General features: G+C 45.8%; 1 protein-coding gene across 1 annotated transcript; it reads left to right on the top strand.

Annotated features, from left to right (window-relative positions):
• Window positions 1-2,810: 2,810 nt before the first annotated feature.
• CHMP6 (charged multivesicular body protein 6) lies at window positions 2,811-14,464 on the top strand. Its single transcript, XM_081849997.1, has 8 exons — window positions 2,811-2,917; window positions 6,199-6,308; window positions 8,100-8,187; window positions 8,694-8,780; window positions 8,867-8,932; window positions 9,377-9,457; window positions 11,695-11,749; window positions 13,784-14,464. Exons 1-8 carry the CDS (start codon window positions 2,855-2,857, stop codon window positions 13,834-13,836), a joined length of 603 nt encoding a protein of 200 aa, XP_081706123.1. The 5' UTR covers window positions 2,811-2,854; the 3' UTR covers window positions 13,837-14,464.
• Window positions 14,465-15,309: the final 845 nt, after the last annotated feature.

Below are 15,309 nucleotides of genomic sequence, written 5' to 3'. Positions count from 1 at the left end.
CTGCCCTTACGGACACATACATCCCTCTTTTAAAGGGTGGAGCCAAATGCCCATAAAATGCAAGAACTACAAGTACATACAGTATAAGCCATATGAGTCTATATGAAGCTGAAAAATGTATACACAATAAGCCAAAGGCCACTCACAACGATAGAGATTGGTGATAACACAGTGAATCCCAGTCTCTACGTCAAGCCTAAACAAATGAACTTCTCGATTAGTCCTTGGCTGAAGGACTGAAAAGGTTCTCTCACGGAGGCGCTGCTGTTACAGATAGGTAGCCGTGTTGGTCTGCCATAGTCAAAACAAAACAAATTCCTTCCAGTAGCACCTTAAAGACCAACTAAGTCAGTTCTTGGTATGAGCTTTCGTGTGCATGCACACTTCTTCAGATACACGGAGGTGCTGCTGTTTGCAAACTCACAGAAGGCAGGAATAAACCTGGCATAGGGTTGGGGTTGGGGGAACTGAGGAAGAAACTAGGAGGCATTTTTTTAAAAAAGAGTTATTTTTAGCGCGGAGGGAGTATCCAAAAAATAAACCAAACTCTCGTACTTTGCAAACCACTCTGAGAAGCCAACAGAAGATGGCGCGGGTACACGGGCGTGTGGGAGGCGTGGGAATCACCAGCTGTTCACCGAAAGCCTCGAGACAAAACTCCCCTCTCTCCTATTGGTCCCTTTTCCTATCTGCTTAGAGATAAGCGCTACCTCTTTCCCCTCCCGATGTTGGTAGTTGGCTAGCTCGTGGATGTATGTAGTTGATCCTGACAGGACAGGGGCTCAAGTTCTCTCACTCTATATCTGTATCTAAATCTGTATCTAATGGGAGTTCTTCTCCATCACTTTCTCCAGGTTGGAAGCAATAGATGCTTATAGAGGTCCATGTAGAGACCACAGCATTTTAATGTAGCTGTGGCCGAGTGTGAGCCTCTCCACTCAGAAACAAAACATGTTTCTGACAATGTTTGTGCCAGTTTGGTACACTGCCCCCCAAACTGAGAGGGAGGAGATGAGCTGCCGCTTGCAAGACTTGTGGCATCTTTGTGTCCTCTGGTGCTGTGCATGTTTGCTCAAAAGTAAGTATCACTGAGTTGTTGTTGTTATTATTATTATTATTATTATTATTATTATTATTATTAATTCAATTTATTTACCACTCTTTATCAGAAGATCCAAGGGCAGTGTACAACATTAAAAACACATAAATACAGAACATCAGTGATATAAACATAATAAAAACATAATGAGAGACAGCCTAATCACCATCATCATAATAACAGTCCACTCCGCACCCCCCCCCCCCACTTTCACAGGCCATAGATTATATTTGGCCTGGCTAAAGAGGAATGTTTTTGCCTGTGGCCTAAGGTTTACGACAAAATAAGCATGTTTCAGCCTTAATGGTTCAGGTTAGAGGTGACCCTGTGATCTAAAACCACCAAGCCTTGCTGACAGGAAGGTCGGCGGTTTGAATCCTCATGACAGGGTGAGCTCCCGTTGCTATGTCCCAGCTTATGCCAACCTAGTACAGTGGTACCTCGGGTTATATACGCTTCAGGTTACATACGCTTCAGATTACAGACTCTGCTAACCCAGAAATATTACCTCAGGTTAAGAACTTTGCTTCAGGATGAGAACAGAAATAGCGCGGCGGCGGCAGCAGCGGGAGGCCCCATTAGCTAAAGTGGTGCTTCAGGTTAAGAACAGTTTCAGGTTAAGAACGGACCTCCGGAACGAATTAAGTACGTAACCAGAGATACCACTGTAGTTCAAAAGCACACCAGTGCAAATAGATAAATAGGTACCGCTGGGATGGGAAGATAAAAAGCGTTTCCATTCACTCTGCCTTCTCCATGTGCCAGTAGCGATTTAGTCATGCTGGCCACATGACCCGGAAAGCTGTCTGCGGACAAACACCGGCTTCGTCAGGCTGAAAGCGAGATGAGTGCCGCACCTCATAGTCGCCTTTGACTGGACTTAACCGTCCAGGGGTCCTTCACGTTTTTACCTTGCTGGGGCTCATGCCCCAAACCCCAAGCAACAAAACACCCTTCCAGTTGTAGTAAATGCCAGTCCCTTTAATTACCCTGTCAGTCAGCTCCCTCCAAATCCAGAGCAAGAATTCAGTGGTATGCTTGATTTTTTCCAGATAAAAAAGGCTCTCAAAGTGGTTTATAAAACATAAAACAGTGACACACGCAGACACACCCAAAGTGCTTTTTTCTGGGGGGGAAATGGGTACACTAAACCTGGGGGCAGGAGAGCACCAAAGCTTTACTCCTCAGCGGATGAGAACAACTGCATTGTGCATGCCCACTTCAAGTTCAGCCCCAGCTTTTTTAAAAGGAAGGAGAGGCTGTGGTAAGGTGAAGTTTATGTCACAACAGCAGCTGGGCCACATGCAAGTTTATTGTGAATCTAAGTTTGACCTCATTGAGGGGCAGTATTTCAACAGGAGTCGGAAAATAAGAGTACCCTAAACATTTTTTCAGATTAAAATTTCCTCAAGCATCTGGGTAGGCTACAATTCCCAGCACCGTTAAACTACAGCTCCCAGGATTCTCTCGGGGGAAGCCACGGGCATGCAGACTTATACAAAAAAAAGTGTCAGGCGCGTTCCGCGAGCTAGTCTGGATGACCACCCGGAAGCTCTTTACAAAAGAAACGCGGCGGCGACGGGCTCCTCTACTTTTTTCCTTAGCTCTATGAGCCAAAGCCGTCACTTTAGCTCCTCGCCTCCATTCCGCGTTCGCGTTCCGGCAAAGCGGGAGCCTCCGCGGCCGCCGTACGGAAGCCGAGGGGGCCGGGGTGGGGCCAATGTAGGCCAGGGCCGCGCGGGCGGGGCCGGGGCGATGGGGAATCTGTTCGGGCGCAAGCGGCGGAGCCGGGTCACCGAGCAAGATAAGGCCGTGCTGGTGAGAGCAAAGAAGGGGCTGGGAGGCAGGGAAGGCGGCGGCGGAGGCTGCAGGAGCAGGTTGCTGTGACTTGAGTGCAAAAGGCGGCAAGGTAGCCAGCAAATGTGTGCTGCAAAGGAGCCCCTGTGCGTTTGACAGAGTCCGGACCCGCATTTATCCCACGTAGACCCATGTTTCCACCGTATGTGACATGCCCAATTCCCCTGTATTTATTTATTTATTGGCAGTTTGTTTGGGTAGGGAAGAAAAGTGATTTTTGGCAGGTGCTGTTTCTCCTAAATGGGGTGAGAAAGCCAAAGATCTCTTTCTTAACACAGCTGTTGAAAGTTAAAGGAACTTTGGCTTCTTTTCGGACTGGCTACACTTTCTGTTTCTCTCTAAAAAGAAAAAGAAAGAAACCCGAGCAAACGAACGGAAGTCGTGGTGGTGGCTGTCGTGTTCCGGATTACTTTGGCAGTCAGGTGGAAATACTCCCAGGCGGGTACTTAAGAGCAGCAAAGCACTATAGAAAAAAAAAAATCAGCCTTGAATTTAACAGCTTGCCTAGTAACAGCCATAGGTGACCAGGAATTGCATGCAGGCGAGTTCGTGGGGTCGGGCTGCTGGAGAAGGGGCTACAATGCTCCATCTGCCAGCCTGCCTAGTTCTCCAGCAAGCTGTGGAGGAAGGAAAGCCTATTTGCCCATGACCAAGCTGCTGGGAGAGGGGCAGGTTGTGCTGTCTCCGGTTGTGCTGCCTCTCTTCCACCAGTCTGTTATAAAAGCACTTCCGAAGAGGTTATTTGCCTGCATTTCCTTCGTGTCTGTGGAGGAGTATCATAGAATCAGAGTTGGAAGGGACCCTGTGGATCATCTAGTCCAACCCCCCTGCAATGCAGGAATATGCAGCTGTCCTATACAGGGATCAAACCTGCAACCATGTCATTATCAGCACTATGCTTCTCCCTTCTTCGCAGCCAGGATAGAAATGCAGACTCGTCATTTGGGGGGGGGGGGTTCGTTTGGAAGGCTATTATAAAATAGTACCACACTATGAAGAAAGAGAAGTTTCGAGGTTGAAATAAGATGCCCCCAGACTGAGGGGATAAAGTCACAGTGCTTTGGGAATGATGGGAGCTCTGTCTGGTGAAGTCTTAAGATCCCCTGTGACTACTGGATGATCATTTATATAGAGCTGGAATATCTAGGTCAATATCTTAGCCACAAATGTGTTCCCTATCCTTGACCATAGTTTGTGAAATAGGAGAGCAGTTGTGCAAGCTGCATCCTAAACACAGTTACTAAAAAGTTTTCAGAACCCTTTGCTAGTGGGAGAAGAATCTCCAGGAGTATGGAGAAAGCTGAGGCCTCCACTACATTAGAGACACCCACCCCCACAGTGCTTTCTCCTGCTGATGGAGAGGATTTTGTGTGCCATCCTGCTCACAAACCCCCATTCATCAACATGGAGAAGGGAGTGGGATTGCATTCTCAAGGCCCTTTGAACTGTTAGTGACTTATGAACAAGCATGTTTAGGATTGTGCTCCCATGGTATCTGTAAATGATTGAATACCATGTCTATAGTGTGGAAGAGTTTTCTGAGTGTCAGAAAGACCAGGTTTTTCAACACAAAGACCCTGTGTTCAGCCTGTCACATTCCAACTCCCTGAACTGCACCAGAGATGGGGAACCTGTGGCACACCAAATGTTGGGTTCCAGCTCCCATAATCTTGGACTATTCAACATGCTAATGAAGTCCCAGCAACATCTGGAAAGCCACAGGTTCCCCATCCCTGATCTATATAGATTTCAGACAGCCCTTATCTGGAGATGTTAGGGATTGGCTGCTTTGTCATCACACCACTTTATTTCGCCACTGTATCTGGTGTATTCCAGCTGTGGCTTTGTTTTCTGCATTTTTCTCCAAGCACATTTGAAAATGCTTCCTATCTTGGCATCCATTGCCAGCCTCACTTTCAGCAGTGATCGGCTCCACTCAAGATCCCCTATCATAGAATCATAAAACTGTAGAGTTGGAAGGGAGCCCGGGTGGTGGGGTCAGCTAGTCCAACCTCCTGCAGTGCAGGAATCTCAACTAGATCATACCTAACAAATGGCCACCCAGCCTCTGTGCAGATGGTTCTTCCTGACTAAGTGCAGAATCTTACATTTGTCCCTACTGAAATTCACTTTTGGTCCAGTTCTCCAATCTGTTAACGTCAATTGAACCCCGATTCCGTCTTCTGTAGTATTAGCTACCCTTCTGCATTTTGTGTCATCTGCATATTTGATAAGCACCCCCTCAATTCCTTCAACCAAGACATTTATAAAGACATTGAACAACATTAGCCGAAAAACAGAACCTTGTGGCTACTCACTTGTCACGTATTTGAAGTTTTGCATTCAGCACTGAATTTAAGTTCAGAGTCCTAAGGTTTAATCTGCAGTATCCATTCTAATATTTAGGGTGCCCCTAATATTGTAGAGGTGTCAAAAGCTAGATGTAGCCATCAGAATTGGAACTGTACTCAGTAAAGCATTGCAGCGTGTCTGTCCCTTAACTACTGAAGGGAGGGTCTTTGCCTTAATACAGTTCTTACTTAAAACCAGCTGCTTGCCAACTTTTTCATTTAGTTCTTAATTGTCTCATTTAGTTTGCATACTAACAAGAGGTATAAATGCCCAGTCTGCTGCTCAGTGGTGAGAAACCCATGGCCTTTTAGTTATTAGCATGGCCAATCATCAAGGATGATGAGAGCTGAAGTCCAGCAACATCTGGAGTGTCAAAGGTTTCACATCTAGCTGAACATCCCCCCTCCACTAGCTATTGCCCTGGGAATACAACATCCCTATGCTCCACTAGCTGAACATTGTGCCCCAAATCTGAATTCCACATACTGTTTTATAAGTCTGGAATATCACCAGATAGATGCTGCTAGTTTTATTATGCTGCGGCCTGAGAGCAAAAGCAATTTGACCAACTTGAAGGAGGAAACACATGGTAAAGCACTCTCAAACTTTTATTGTCTCTCTCCCACGTCTCCCATGAGGTACGATGTGTCGTACCTGAGAGCCAAAGGCAGTGAGTTGGTGTTTAACTTTGCAAGGTGGAACTTTCAGCTTCTTCTGCTGTTTTTGCAGCAAGCCAAAAATGGGAATAACAAAGTAGGTTTGAGGGATCAGGCTGCTGGGCTTATAAGCAGGTCTGCCTTAAAGGGAGATTTTGGTTTCTCTTGTCCAATGGTCATCCTAGCAAGGCTTGTTGCTGCACCTTCTAATGGCCAATTTATTTTCTCCTGTAGCAACTGAAACAGCAGCGGGACAAACTAAAGCAATATCAGAAAAGGATATCGCTGCAGCTGGAGCGGGAGAGGGCTTTTGCTCGGCAACTATTAAAAGATGGCAAGAAAGAGTAAGTCATTCCAAGTCACTTTGCACCCTTTCCATACGGAGGTGCTCAGTTTATGGGCTGGTTCAGAAAGTCAAGGTCTTCTCAGTGAGATGAACCACAACTGCCCCTGTGTGCTCTCTTGTATGGGAAAAGCTTGAATTGACATATTGCATTCCACTGATAACAGCTGAATGATTCCCATTATTACAACACGTGAAGCATTTACTTCCACGCTTGAAGAAACTGCCTATGGGAAGCTTTCTTTACAAATGTATCCCTGGAGGAAATTGAGGTGCATCATGTAGAAACCTTAAGTCTCTGACTGGCCATGGTTTAATATTTAAGCTGAATACTGTTGTTGCTGGTGAAGCATTCTAACTACCTTGGCTCAGCCTGCATAATAACGCAGTGCTAAAATGAATATTTTCATTCATAAGGTTCCAGGTTCAGTCCTTGGCATCTCTAGTGAAAGATGGCATGGCTAGGAGCTACCTTGGTACTAAATGTACCAGGAATTAATATAACACATAAGGGAAAGGCTGTAGCTCAGTGGAGTAGCCTGCACAAGGTCCCAATTTCAATCTCTGGCATGGCCAGATAGAAGAAGAAGAAGAAGAGTTTGGATTTGATATCCCGCCTTTCACTTCCCTTCAGGAGTCTCAAAGCGGCTAACATTCTCCTTTCCCTTCCTCCCCTACAACAAACACTCTGTGAGGTGGGTGGGGCTGAGAGACTTCAAAGAAGTGTGACTGGCCCAAGGTCACCCAGCAGCTGCATGTGGAGGAGCGGAGACACGAACCCGGTTCCCCAGATTACGAGACTACCGCTCTTAACCACTACACCACACTGGCACACAGGCAAGGAAATAATCCTGCCTGTGAGAGTAGACCAGGGTGGTGAACCAGTGGCCCTCCAAATGTTGTAGGACTCTGATTCCCATCATCTAGCACAGGCATAGGCAAACTCCGGCCCTCCAGATGTTTGGGACTACAATTCCCATCATCCCTAGCTAACAGGACCAGTGGTCAAGGATAATGAGAATTGTAGTCCCAAACATCTGGAGGGCTGGAGTTTGCCTATGCCTGATCTAGCATATCCATTGGTCCAAGAAACTATGGGCATTGTATATGAATGATGGAAATAACCCCAACAACATCTGGAGGACCACAGGTTCCCCATTCCTGGTATAGACTGTACTGAGTTTGATAGATCACTGTTCTGACTTTGTATAAGGCCACTTCCTGTGCTCCTAACTCCAATGAGAAGAGTGATTTGAAGCTGTATAAGCTTTGTTAAAATTTCTAAACTGGTACTACTGAGCGTTCTTAAAATGTTCCTTTATTGCATCCTGCTGGAGAGAGGAGTCCTTTTGATGATCGGTCACATAATGGGCAGCTTCATTCATGTGACACAACCAGCAGAGAAATAATGAATCTTTCTCACAATGCCAGGACTTAGGCATCTAATGAAATGGATTGCCCTAAGCCTGCAATCAGACAGAAGGAAGCACTTCACATTTTGCAAAATTAATAATTGAAAAATAAAATATTGTGATGGCCATGAGCTTTAATAAAAAAATTTAAGGATCAAGTAAGTAAAGAATATACATATTAGTTATTGCTGGCCATAATGACTAAAAGTGGGACTTCTGGATCTGAGGCAGCCTATCTGACCATCTTTAACTTATTCCTTGCTTCTGAGAATATTGGAATCAATGGTTTTTTTTATTATTTAAAAAAATCAAGATCAGAAAGGCAAGGCTTTGGTCTGAAGGATTGTTTTCTACAGCCAGTGCTTTTTTTCTCCTCCTAGGAAAGCAAAGTTTCTGCTGAAGAAAAAACGGTATCAAGAACAATTGCTAGACAAGACAGAAAACCAAATTAGCAACCTGGAACGCATGGTAATGGAGGCATCCAATGTCATTGTTTTCAGGGCTTTTACAGCTGTCATATCTGTATGCTGCTAAATTTTGTGTAATTGTGCTTAACTTCTAATTCAAGCTGTCTTAGTACTTAGCATTAGTTGGACATCTTGGATTACACCATGAATGTTTAAAGTGGTATTTTGTTTTGTTTTGGGTTGGGGTTTTTTGTTTTTTGTTTTTGTTTTGTTTTGTTTTTTGCTGAGCTCCGAATGCTATGTCATGTTTTAAGCTGTAATATCGGCCAGTGTTGGAGTGTTCTGCAAGCCAGTTTTGTCTGTTCCTCTTCCATTTGGCTCTATGGTGGTCCATGGAATGTAGAACATACTGTCTACTGTGGCTGTGGTTGTCTACTCTCCCTACTACATATTGATGAAATGCAGCACTCGCTGACCCCCTCTGTTGACTTCTGTTTCCTTCAGGTCCAGGATATTGAATACAGGATATTGATACTGACCCCCTCTGTTGACTTCTGTTTCCTTCAGGTCCAGGATATTGAATTCACACAAATTGAGATGAAAGTGATTGAGGGCCTCAAAATTGGTAATGAGTGTTTAAATAAGATGCATCAGGTGAGTGTGAGCCCAGGGTCCTTGGGACTATTTCATATGGGACACTGGTTGGGACATCTCTTCTGACCAACCTTCTTTTCCTGTAGGTTATGTCAATAGAAGAAGTGGAAAGGATCATGGATGAAACCCAGGAAGCTGTGGAATACCAGAGGGTATGTATTGTCCCTGTGTATCATCATGGAGATCCTTTTAACCATTGCACTGCTTCATTTTTATATTTGTATGACAGCAATTCCACCCACTTGGATGCTTGAAAGTGTTTCAATCGTGCCACCTAAATTGCTTATGAAAAGGAGTGGAGACCCTATTTTGCTTTAACATATTGCATTGCAAACCTTGAGACTAAACTGTTCTTCGTCATTGCACCTTAAACAGGTCAGAGATGACATTTGTTCATGTCAAGAAGACTGTCATAGAAAGAGGGAGGGAGTTGAATATAGCTTGAGTGCCAAGTGGCTGGGTTTCAGCGGAGTATTTTGTAGCTTTGTGTCTATGTTCCTATGTTACACCAACCCATAGGTATTTCCATCTTACAATTCTTAAGGATATGGTGCTATTCTGGTGTTCACCATGCATTCTGCCCTTTTCCTTTGCAGCAAATAGATGAAATGCTGGCTGGCAGCTTCACTGTAGAAGATGAAGATGCCATTTTAGCAGAATTAGATGCCATCACTCAGGTGAGTGTTTAATCAGCAACACTGGTAATTCATTGTCGGGCTACATTTTGCAGTGGACATTTTTCATCTCACGTGAGGGGATTATCCATCCCATATACCTGGCAGGTAATAAGGGTTCCTTATTATAGCTGCCTTGCATTTATGTCTTCTGAAGCCTTGAAGCGGTCAGCCCAATCTTCCCAGAGAGGCTTAAAAACAAAGAGGGTGATACCCAACCAAGTTGTACTCAGAGCTGACCTATTGAAACGTATGGGCTTAAGTTCATTGAGTATTGCGAATGCTGGATGCTGGCAGTATTGAATAACTTTTACAACATGTTTCCTTGGTTTACCCTTTGTTTTCTTTGCCTTCAAATGAAAGATTCTTCCACGCCAGTATCTGAAGATTCATGTGTCCCCAACTACTTCCGTGGATGCAATCTGTGGTGGAGATTCTGGCCTGCCGCTCCTCCTATGGCTCCCTTCTTAGAAGGGATGGAACTTTCACTTTGAGCCATTAGACTACATTCATGCAGTAAATGTCGGTTTATGTGAATGGTTGGGTCATCTGCCTGATGTAACAACAAACCCATCCAGGGCAGGCAATTGATCAGTTTCTTGCACACAGGAACCAGTGTCTCTGTGCTGCCAGAGTTCAAGCTCAGCTTATTTTCCCTCATCCACCCCACCACTGCATCCAAGCACCAGTGCACAACCTCCTCTAATTCAGATGTCATGTAAGAAACACAGCCCCAAAATTACAAAAGCTTGGAAATGGAAAAGTGGATAAAGGATTGTTCCCTGACCTCGTGTAGCAAAGTCTGATGCTACAATAGTGGCAGGATCCTGGTGATCCTAATTTTTGGGTTGACCACCAAAGCCAAAGTTTGTGGAACCCCTGCTGCCTAATATCCAACTCCACCACCGATCTGGTGGTGATTGTAAAGCATTCAAAATATTAGTCTTTTGATGCTTTCCACAAAATTCCATTGCTTATCAGAGTGCACAGATGAGCATATTATAAACTGCAGCAAGTGCAAAATGTGGTTGCCTGATTACTGGTGGGTGCCAGCAGCGGCGTAGCGTGGGTTGTCAGCACCCAGGGCAAGGCAAGTAACTTGCGCCCCCTAACCCGGGGCAAGGCAAGTAATTTGCGCCCCCTAACCCGGGGCAAGGCAAGTAATTTGCACCCCTAACCTGCCGCCGCCGCTGCCAGCTTCTTCTTGCTGCTGCCTGGGCTGGTCGGGTGTGGTTCTCTCCCACGCTCAGCGCTGGGCAACCGCTGCAGTGTCCCTCCCCCAGATAGTCCCTCCCTCCCTCTCTCTCCGCTCCGCACCGCAACGCACGCCTGGCACCCTCCCCCTCCACAGTGGGCGGTGACCGGGCAGCTCGGATCAGATTCGCACAGCCATCACTGCAGTGAGAGAGAGTGAGCCAGGTAGGGGCAGAGAGCTGCAAGTGCGAGCACGCCCCCCCCAAATGTTGCGCCCGGTGCGGCTGGCCCCCCCTGCACCCCCCACGCTACGCCACTGGGTGCCAGGCAATCAGAACATAAATGGTTTTGTAACAGTTGCACTGGCTGCCAAAGCTTTTGCAGACCCAATTCAGAGTTCTGGTTATTACCTTTAAAGCCCTGAGCTGCCTGGAACTGGATTACTTAAAAGACTACCCACGCTCATACTGCCCTGCCCATATCTTGAGATCTTTGTTGGCTAGCCTGCTTCAGTGTTTGCCAGTGAAAGCAATCAAGCTGGCAGGTGCTCAGACTAGGGCACAATGGTGGCCCTGCAGTTATGGAATTTGATTCCTTGGAGATCAGACAGACCCCATATCTTGTATCCTTTAAAGAGGGCTTAAAGACCTTTCTCTTTTCCAAAGCTTTTAATGTGACTCATAGAGAGCAGCTGCTTATTGGAATTTGGATTGTGGTCCTGTTGCTGGCATTGATTCCACAGTTAATGTTGCTTCCGTATTGTAAACATGATATAAGTCATGTTGTGGAGGACTTTCTCAAAATGGGATATAAATCCATTAAATAAATGAATGAATAGATTGACACAGTTATATTCCCAGACCAATAGCTGCCACCCAACATGATTAATCAGGGTAACTCGCCAAGGAAGCAAAAGTGCTGCTAGAATCTTGTTAGTAACCAGGAACCAAAGCTCTAGAGCCCAGCCAAATTTTCAGAAGTTCTGGTTTAGAGTTGCTTGTTATCCCCAGAACATTTGTTTCACGGTGTGACTTCTTTTCTTGCAGGAACAGATAGATCTTCCAGAGGTTCCATCAGAGCCTCTCCCAGAAAAGATTCCAGGTAGCGTTGTCTGTCTTGTTTTCTTTCCCTCAGTTGTGCAGGCTTGTGCTTTTGGTTGTGCCTGCATGAACCACGTGGCACATGGGAGATTTAAGAATAAGGTTGGCAGGTGATATGCAAGCATCAACTCCGCAGAGTGCTCTTAAAGCAGCTGGAGAGCACTGACTATGTCAGACTCCACCAAAGCTTTACTATATGTAATCATGCTACAGCCCAACACATGGCATTTGTAGAGTGCTTTAAAAGGTCCAAAGACCTTCATGTGTATGAAAGGTAAAGGTGAAGGTACCCTTGACCGTTAGGTCCAGTCGCGGACGACTGTGGGGTTGCAGCGCTCATCTCACTTTACTGACCGAGAGAGCCGATGTACAGCTTCCGGGTCATGTGGCCATCATGACTAAGCCACTTCTGGTGAACCAGAGTAGCGCACGGAAACGCCGTTTACCTTCCCGCCAGAGCGGTACCTATTTATCTACTTGCAATTCGTGCTTTCAAACTGCTAGGCTGGCAGGAGCAGGGACTGAACAACAGGAGCTCACCCCGTCACGGGGATTCAAACCGCCGACCTTCTGATCGGCAAGCCCTTGGCTCTGTGGTTTAGACCACAGTGCCACCTGCGTCCCTATAATTCTCACAACAACTGTAAGTTAGATCGGTGGCACTATCCCAGTATGGGGAGGGTGGGGAGAGTGGATTCATGGTACAGATGATGTTTGAGCAAGACAAAAAAAGGAGGCCAAGCTCTGGTTGAAAACCCTGTTATAGCCATACAACTGGTGTTTGGTTTGGGTGTTTAAAAACAAACTCAATCTGAAATACAAGGTAGTGGACTTGTGGGGAGTGGAGGTGAGCAGCCATAGGTGTACAAAAATGACTGGCTTGGGAACTGGAAGTTATATAGGGCATAGGGAGCACTCAGCAATCAATGTGTAAGCCATACAGATTCCTGGACCTCTAAAGAAACAAATAACAAAAGCTGCCTTTATTTATTTATTTATTTTTTATTATTATTATTATTATTATTATTATTATTATTATTATTATTATTATTATTTATAGAATTTGTATACCACCCTATACCCAGAGGTCTCTGAGTGGTTCACATAAAAAGATCACAGTATATAAAATAAAAATAAAAGCAATAACCCAATAATACGCCCCCCAAAAGAGCCACATTTTAAAAGGGTATGGGATGTTGATCAGATCAACCCAAGGCCTGGTTAAAAAGGAATGTTTTTGCCTGGGGCCTAAAGGTGCATAATGACGGCGCCAGGTGAATTTCCCAGGGGAGAGCATTCCACAGACTGCAGAGAAGCCCCGTTCTCGTGTTGCCACCCTCCAGACCTCTCGAGGAGGAGGCACATGATATATTAGCCAGTATAGTGTTATATCATATCCTCCACAACTTGGAAGAATATCCTCACTTGTTGGTACTGTAGTAGTTTCATTTTTCTCTGCAGAATCTCTTGCCTCTGCCTCCTGTAATAAACTTGTATGCGGTGCAGTTTGGCCCAGCTGCTGTTGTGACATAAACTTCAATATACCTTACCACTGTCTCTACCTCCTTTTACAAAGGCTGGGGCTGGACCTGAAGTGGGCATGTACAGTGCAGTTGTTCTCATCAGCTGAGGAGTAAAGCTTCAGAAGTCTCCTGCCCTCAGGCTTAGCCTCTCCAGAGAGATTTGGGGAAAGTACTATCTCAACTTCCTTGTTGGCCGCCCTTAGAACATACAAGGTGTAGAACTGTATCAGGGCAATGACAGGGAGTGTTCCTGCTCTTGGCACAAGTATACAGACATTCAGGAGCATTTCAAATGGAAAATCACAGTCTTCCCTCAAACATGAAGATATGTTTGAGAGATGTTGCTGTGAGATTGGGAGTGTTTGCTTGCATGGCATCTCCATTGTCTCCTCTAAAGGGAGCAGGTAGCAAGACAGACCAGTTGTAAGACTAGATAAACCATAGGTCTGAATTTGGTTAGCTCTAACTCCAGCTGAGAAAGTTAACGCCTTCCTTTTTCCTTCTATTTACAGAAACATCGCCGGACAGAGTCAAACCAAAGCCAGAATTGGTGGCTGCATCTTAACTCCATTTCCTGGGGGATCCCTGCAGGCTATCCTGGACTCCCAGCATGCCTAGGGTGCAAGAGGCTTCCGTGGTGTCCCATTGGCTTTGAACAGCCACGCTGGAGCAGGTTTCCTGCACAGAATGGAAGCTGTAAACTGGTTAATATCCCATATCAAGATTATTTTGTAGTGTGCACACTCCTTTTTTTGTAACGTAAACTGGATTAAATGGTGACTCTCAAAACCCTTCAAGCCAAATGCTTTCTACAGACCTGATGTCAGCTGCAGACCTGCCTCAGACGCCAGCACAGCCTCTTGCTAACTCTGCCTAAGCCCCATGGTGCCCTTTTGAGCTTGTGGGCGCTGTGAAAAGTTACAAGCTTTCTGCTACCGTGCGGGAAGAATTGCTGGGAACCCTCTTGGCCTTCCTCTTCACTTGCCTCTCTTCAGTTCTCTGGCTTTTTCGAATGGGTTCTCTCTCTCTTTTTTCTCCTTTGTTTTTTTGGAAAGAATGGAATTTACAGAACTTTGGCCTGTACCTGAATTAGACCTTGCTAGCTTGATGCTGAGATGGGAGCATCACTTCCAATGGTAGCAACAATTGCTTGTGCTGACGTGGTAGTGGAAATACAAGAAGATTACCCCGTGTCCAGTGTGCTTCTGAGACAAATGCAGTTAATAGTTCTATGCACCACCAGGTAGCAATGCGAGGCTGCTGGCCTTGATCTCAGAAAACTGAAGGCCTGTTTCCTACAGGGATAGGAATCTATAAAAAGTGCTTGCTAAGGATTAATTCCTGAAATCCTATACAGGCATCCTGTTTCCCCCTTCCTTTTTCTTCCTTAACAAATCCATGGTGTGAAGAGCTGAACACTGTTTCAGCTGAAACTTCTCAACAGGAGAGGGGTTTGGAAGTTGCAAATCAAGCAGCTTCTTGATTAATCTTGCCCTTCCCAGCTTATCACAGCTGTGAATGGGCTGAGACAGGAGGCAGATCACCTTTTCTCAGAGGTGGAGGCTGCCTGCCGTGTCTGCTTTTCCTCTCTTCTTGTATGGAGTAGTCAGGAACACGGGAAGCCAGTGGGGCTAAGTATTGCTTTCCTCTTAATTATAGAAGACCTGAATGTGCTTCCCTGCCCCCCTCCTGAATGCTAGAAAGGGCTGGATCCCAGTTCATTCTGATGGCCTCCTTGTCCTTAAAAGGATGTCGAAGACTTTGCCCCAGATCACATGGCTTCAGGAACCTTGAAACATGGGTCCGACCTGCTTTCACAGTTGCAGCCCACCAAACTTGTATCCCAGACGTACTGCCTTTTGAGAGCCAGCTGGTCTGTGCTGAGCACGACCCGCAGGACCCGCTAAGATGGGGGCCAACCATGGCTGAGCGGTTGGATGGGTTGATGCAGTGGGGGGTGGGTGGGAGGAGAATGATATTGAAGGCTCATTCTACATACAGAAGTAGTAGAGGTTGCCACTGTCTGGGGTCTACAGCT

Source organism: Podarcis erhardii (assembly GCF_964252035.2).
Source record: "Podarcis erhardii genome assembly, chromosome: 2".
NCBI classification, from domain to species: domain Eukaryota; kingdom Metazoa; phylum Chordata; class Lepidosauria; order Squamata; family Lacertidae; genus Podarcis; species Podarcis erhardii.
Note: the sequence above shows the minus strand (reverse complement) of the source record. Positions and strands in the feature narration are given on the sequence as shown.